This window comes from Manis javanica, chromosome X, assembly GCF_040802235.1.
Source record: "Manis javanica isolate MJ-LG chromosome X, MJ_LKY, whole genome shotgun sequence".
Classification (NCBI taxonomy): Eukaryota; Metazoa; Chordata; class Mammalia; order Pholidota; family Manidae; genus Manis; species Manis javanica.
The window spans coordinates 94,115,884-94,122,685 of NC_133174.1; the positions used below are offsets into that span (position 1 = coordinate 94,115,884).

The 6,802-nt window shown below is 43.1% G+C and overlaps 1 protein-coding gene across 1 annotated transcript; it reads right to left on the reverse strand.

Annotated features, from left to right (window-relative positions):
• Positions 1-1,344: 1,344 nt before the first annotated feature.
• Positions 1,345-2,935, reverse strand: BEX3 (brain expressed X-linked 3). The gene is made up of 3 exons (XM_017660694.3): positions 2,789-2,935; positions 2,312-2,393; positions 1,345-1,959 (listed from the first exon to the last, which is right to left on the reverse strand). Exon 3 carries the CDS (start codon positions 1,930-1,932, stop codon positions 1,594-1,596), a length of 339 nt encoding a protein of 112 aa, XP_017516183.1. The 5' UTR covers positions 1,933-1,959; positions 2,312-2,393; positions 2,789-2,935; the 3' UTR covers positions 1,345-1,593.
• Positions 2,936-6,802: the final 3,867 nt, after the last annotated feature.

Below are 6,802 nucleotides of genomic sequence, written 5' to 3' on the forward strand. Positions count from 1 at the left end.
AAAAAAAGTAATACTTCCCAGGTAAATAGTTACTTGCCTTAGACCCCTTAATTAGGATAGTCAGTTAAGGCAAGTAAGTGTTAAGCTGGGTTCTGAACTCCACTATAGTTAATCAATCAATCAAAATAATTACTGTATCAGACACAACACTAGAACAGAGCTCCAGAGTAAGACAAAATTGTTTTGAGAAGCGCATGCACTCACATAAAAATAATGCTAAATATTTAAAAGTTTTTAAGAACTTACAAACCAGCTTCATGTTTCAGGTGTAGGAGAGAGAAATGGGAAAGGAGTGTTTCAGCTTTAAAATGTGTTTCCCTAATGTAATTTACATGTCTTCAGGGTAAGTCTGTTAAACTGGTTGGGCAGGCCTGCCAGACTCTGAGAAAAGCCCTGCAAAGGGAGGAACACAGGCAAAACAAAGAATTCAGCCTGTTTGTGCTCTGGAGGTTTGAAGCAGTGTAATTCTGGGCACACATCAGTGTGACATCTGCACTAGCTCCATCTCCTGAGCTAAGCCTCAGTGCATTCAAGTGAGTTCTTTTAAAAGGAGCATAAAGATAAAACCCAAAAGGGCTTTTTTGTTAAGAACCAATATGAGAATGGTACTCACTTGAGTAAATCTAACTCTAAAGTGGGGATAAAGGCATTCCCTACACTTCTATAGAGAGAAAAGGGGAGATGTAGCTCACAAGACTCCAGAGAAGTCAGTGGGGTTTTGTTACCTTGAGAACTTGCCCATCACCAAAAAGAAGAGAAACAGGATTCAGAAGAGAAAGTATGCCCAACTGACATGGCAGTAATCAGGGGAGGAGGAGTATTGCCAAGTATCAGAGGAATGACAAGGTGGAAGGCACCTAGTTTTGCCCTCTGGATTTATGACCATGGGTGAAATGGACCTTTAGCCCTTCTGAAATACTAAATGGGGCAAGGGTCCTGTTAAACGCTGGGGAGTTACATAGGAAGCAACACAAAACAGTTCCACTGTTCATCTATTTCATTCAGCAGCCCTACAAGGCAAGCATTATTGCCCATTTTACAGAAGAGAACACTGACTCTTTAAAGCGATGTTATCTGTAATGGAGTGTTTATTCTAGTGAAGAAGGAAAGATACTTAAAATCTTCAAGTTTGTTAAACCAGTAATTATTATATACCTGTACTACATTCACAAACTCATTGAAAAATTGTTTCCATTGCTTCTAAAGTCCAGATAAAAGGGGAAAAAATCACATAGCATCCAACCATAGAAATTTGACCCAATTAACATTGTGGGGTATTTGAGTTCAGATTTTTTGGGGGGGTTCATATTATGTGTTTTCTAGTGAAACAATAAAAGGTATAGATTGACTTTTAATTGCTTTATTAACTTTACATTTTTCCATGCAGATGGAAAAAATTCTACTGTTGACAGAAACTTAAGACTGGGTACCAAGACAATCTCCAAAGAGAAGCTGGTTACACAGAACCCACCCGACACATGGAAATTACATAGGGTTCACAGCAAACAGATTAGTAAAGGCATATCAGGAAAATGCCAAGGAAAAAGAAAACAGTGGGAATCACAGTATTAATCTCATGAAAAATGGCAGGAGTCAAGGCATAAGGCAAAATTCATCATGATGGTCATGGTGATTAGACAGCTCTCCCATAAGGATACGTAGACAATTCCTCAGCTGCAGCTCCCTAAGTTTTCTCCTGATTTCTCTCATCTCCTCCATGAACATTTCCATATCATCTCCATCTCCACCCAACCCATCATTGACCTGCCTATTGGGTATGGCCCATCGGAAATTAGGGGCAAGTCGGCGAGCCTGTCCCCGTCTATTATTTCCTGCTGGCTGGTGGCCTTCGCCCCCTCCCAAAGGGCGGCCTTCCTCTCCATTCTGCATGGGCTGCTCCATTTCTTCGTTTTCTTGGTGGATATTTGCCATGATGAAAATTTTTTCCTGATTGTTTTTCTTTGAACACAAGTGAGACAAAGGCAAGGAGAAACACTGAATGTCTGGTGCACTGGCAAACAGGATTCAGAGCCCTGATAGCAAAGGTTTTTTACATTTCATTTTTTCCCCACCTTAGCAGCTTTGTGCGCCCTCTAGGGGGCTCCCAATTCGAGCCCCTCCCTCCAATTCCTTTACCCTACCCTCCCCCAAAGCCCACCATTTTTCCTTTCCCAGGATTCTTTCCCAGGCCTCTGCATGCACCAAAATGGAGGACCAGGGACGGGGAACAAGGGATGGCGGACTGGGGAGCTGCGAGGGGGTCTCAGACTGGGCACTACACCCGGCCCCCGCCACTGTCCCCCGCACCGACCTAGTCTGATTCTTGCTGTCTCTTCCTCCTCCAATTCTCGCCGCGAGTGCGCCGCTGTGAGTCTTGACACAAATCCGCAGACCTGCAGAGGGCCCGAGTTGGGGCAGCGGGGGCCGCTGCAGCCAAGCGCTCGGCGCCGCCCCGCCGCTTCTCCGCCCCTTCCCGGACTTAGGCCCCCCAGGCCGCCCCGCCCCGCTCGCCGTCTCCCGACCTTCCTCAGCCGCCCCTCCGCCCCGGGGGCTTAGCATCTTCCTGCAGGAACTCGCGGGTGATTTCCTATCGCTCATAGCCGCTTTGCTGCCCTCCCTGCCACCCCTGCACCCCACTCCGGCGGGGGGAGGGCACTATTTATGTTCCCAGGAATGCCGCGGGGCGGGGAAAGTTGGCCAGGACTCGCCGCGCTGATCCTCTGCGCCGGCCTCCAGAGTTGACGCACCACTGCCTCCCTCGCCTGGGCACGGGCCCCGGGGCCCTTACCTGCTCTGCTTTCCCCGGGCCCAATGCCAGCCCGCCGTGCACGATGCGGCAGGGAGCTGGTACCCAGACGGGAGTGGCGACTGTAACGAAGGCTGCGTCTCTCTGCAGCTCCGGGTCACGTGGGGGCCTCGCGTCATCGCCCCCCCTCCCGACCTCCCGCCCCGTGCCAGGGCCAGTGCAGCAGGAACGCCCCCCGCCTCATACACATGCACAGACAACCCCCTTAGCCTATTTGTGCACTTGGCCCCAGCTTCCGCAGCTCCGTTGTTCAGCTTGAGGGCCCACAAGTGGCATCACCTCCCACCAGCTGGAGTTTACCCTTCTCTGGTTACCAGGGAGGTTCTGCAATACCCTCCACCCTTCCCACTCCCGCCTCTGGCCTTGGGTTGGGCCTTTCCTGTTTTGTGTCCTTTTTCTTTTGGCCGTGTGATTGCCGTCACCGCCCCCTCCCCCAGCCAATCTCCCACCACACACACAGCCACCATTGCCCACCATGTTCCCTGAGTTCATATACTCTTCTTGGAAATCTAAAATGAAGGCTGGGGTTGGGTGGGAGCAGAGGACCTGTCAGAAAGAGAGGCAAGGAGATAAAGTGGGCTGTATATATACTTCCTAATAAATTCTCTTTTATTTCCTTTTTTAAAAAAATCATCATGATTCAAAAAATTAAACATTACAAGGTTTCATTTTTGAAAGAAAGGCTTCATCCTGCAGAATGAAAAAGCCCCATTGATTATGTTCACCTGTGCCACACAAAATATTTTCTCTGGGCTCTACACAACATCAACATCACTTTAGAAATGTGCTAGCTTATTTCACTATTTTATTTTGAGTAAAAGGAGGCATCTTCCTGAACACAGTTGGTGTTTTCTAAATGATGTGTAAAGTAAATCTTCAGGGAGCTGTCGAGTTGTCAGATCTTGGCCATTTTATGTAAATTTATGTGATATTTTTTTATATCACAGTCTTTGGAAAAAAGGAGTCTTTTTATTCCCTGCTTTCCTTCCCAAACCTTCCAAACCACCCCTACAAATATCTCCTTAGGATGATCTCAGAGGTGAAGTACATAATATGCGGAAGTCAGTTCCAAAGTCATCTGCCTTTTGATGGGAATGTTTAAAATAAAAAGATTAGAAATAAGCAGGGGGTATGTGAAGCAACTAAACTTGAGACTGAAACTCATCTTGAGTGTTCCTTTCTCCAACTTGAAATAACTAAAAAAAAAAAGATCAAAGCTAGAAAATAAAGATGTCTTTGGGAAAGTGGCACTGTTATAAAAAAATATAGGTATTGGTAGTGATAAAGGAATCAAAAGAGTTATATGCACTGAGGCACGACAAGCCAGACAAATGCTTATGCCTCTAGTTTTGTTCCAAAATCCTATGTAATCTCCTATTTTGCTAAACTGGCTTGGACATTGAATAAAGGAAAAGTATATGCCTTGTACAAATATAGTTTGACATTTGGAGATATATAAAATTAGTTCTTGGATGAAAATGTACATATATGTATGTGTATATATATGTTTTTAGAGATATATAGATACATTGATAAATAGCTCCAAAAATTCAAATTTAAGGGAATGCTAGTGATTCTTGAGTTCTGTTTCACAGTTAACAGCTCTTCATACAGCTAGCTCTATTAATGATATTGGCTGAAAGGATGCTGATTAGAACTTTGACCTATAGTATCAGACTTGTGGATTTAAATCCAATCTCTGCTACTTGCTTGATATGTGACTTTGGGTCAATTATTTATTAAGGTCTCTGTGCTTCCCCTGTGAAACAGGGATTCTTAGAAGTAAATCACATATATCAAGGTCCACAGAGCCTAATAAATCATCAATAAGGGTAGATTCATTTTTTTAAATCATTACTTGGTAGTTTCTAAAAAGATTTGAAGAGTAGGCAGACCATAATTCTTTCCTTAGCTACATCCACTTGTCTTTAAAATCCATGAGGGCCCAAAATACATCTGTTTTGTTCTACTTTGCATACCCAGTGACTTACACAGTTCCTTGTACCAAGTAGGTTATTAGTGAGTATCTGTTGACTGAATGCATCCACTACTGAGATTAAGTGGTTGCTTTTCATTCAGGTGATTGTATTTAGAGCAGTACAGAAAAGCTTTTATGAAAATTAAGAATTACCTAGAAAGAAGCCCCTGAAATTAGAGAAACTGCTGACATAATTATTGAACATGAAGTTTAGCAAGCAGATTTTTATTTTTCTCAGTAGCTAAATGCTTTGCTCTTGTCTTTTTGACCCATCTTGGATAAGTCTCTTATTTGAAACCACCAAATGTTCTTGGATGAAAATGTACATTTGTATATTTTTCTAAATCAGATGTTATGCTATATAGGAGGCTGGTTGTAATGAAGTGATGTTTTAAAGATAGGCGAAAATTGTCTTGGAAATTATGTTATCTTCACTAAAATGTTGTGAAGTGTTGATCTCAATCTTTTCTTGTCCTTGGAGTTTTATGAGGAGTTGGTGATAGATAACAGCCTGTTGACAAAATTTAAATTTTTTCCAAGGCTGAATTAGAAGGACACAAGAGTCTTATTTTGGGACTCATGTGCCCCAAATGACAGAGAGAGGGTGAACTGGTTTGATGGCTCTTACCCAGAAATAATGGAAGGGTAATGTAGTGCTGGGAAGGAAGAGACTGGATTCACATTTGGGCAAGTACAATGTTTGTGAAAAGAACCTGTCCCCTCTCCTTAACTCCTGTAATCATTATAGATGGTGGCACTTGATTGGTTCCCTTCCCCAAAGCCAAGGGAGTGGGCTCCCAATAGAACTGTGCATGAAGTTTAAGGATATCTACAAGATGGTAAGGTTTACTTTTCATTGCTCTGCTGGATATCTACTTTACCACTGGGATTTCTGAGCTACCTCGAATCTATAGGAGCCTGGAAAGAACAGTTTAGAGAGACGATGTGGTGGTGTGGCCAGGTGGAAAAGGGGATAGGATTAACCCTTTACCTAAATTTTCAGTTCTGGAGAGGCATGAAAAATAAATCTACAAGCTGTGGAGTTGGAGCTGGGGATAGGGAGTTATTGAAATACAGCCTTACCAGAACCGTTATGGAGTAAGGCAAAGAAACCTATGAACCATAGGAATGCTGTGTGCCGGTCATCAGCTAGGAGTCACATGCAAGATAGGGCCCAATCATCCAAGTTGCCACCAAAACCTAAGGGTGCTTGGGTGTGAGTCCTTATCAGCAGGCTCAAGAAAATCAAACTTGAGACTTAGTGATGATTACTTACACAGAGATAGCAATCTCACCCTAGGTAGTCAGGTAGAGAGTTGTGTTTTTATTCTCCCCTCCAAACTCTCAAACCACTTGTGTAAACACAGGGAAGGAGATTGTGATGGTTAATTTAAGTGTTGACTAGGTCACGGGACGCCCAGATATCTTGTTAAACATTATTTCTGGGTGTATCTATGAGGGTGTTTTTGGAAGAAATCAGCATTAAATTGGTGAACTGATTAAAGCAGATGACTCTACCCAGAGTCGGGCATCATCCAATGATGATAGAGGGCCTAGTAGAACAGAAAGGCAGAGGAAAATTGAATTCACTCTGCCTGACTATATGAGCTGGGACATTGGTCTTCTGCCCTTGGCATTCTTGGGTCTCAGGACTTCTAATTCAGACAGGCATATACACATCATTTCTCCAGCTTTCAAACCTTTGAACTAAATCACTGACTTTCTTGGCTGTCTAGTTTGCAGACAGGACACTGTGGGACTTTCCAGATTCCATTATCACTTGAGCCAAGACCTTATAATCAGTCAGTCTGTCTATCTACCTATCTATCTATCTATCTACTATCTATCTATCTATCTATCTATCTATCTATCTATCTATCTATCTATCTATCTATCATCTATCTACCTACCTATCTATCGAATATAGATTCATGATAGCTAGGTCTATATAGATAAATATAAAATATAGATACTTGATAGATGATAGGTAGATAGATAGATAGATAGAAGATAGAGAT

Bases quoted from the DNA above. Each gene is read 5' to 3' on its own strand.
- BEX3 (XM_017660694.3), bottom strand. From the start codon at position 1,932: ATGGCAAATATCCACCAAGAAAACGAAGAAATGGAGCAGCCCATGCAG.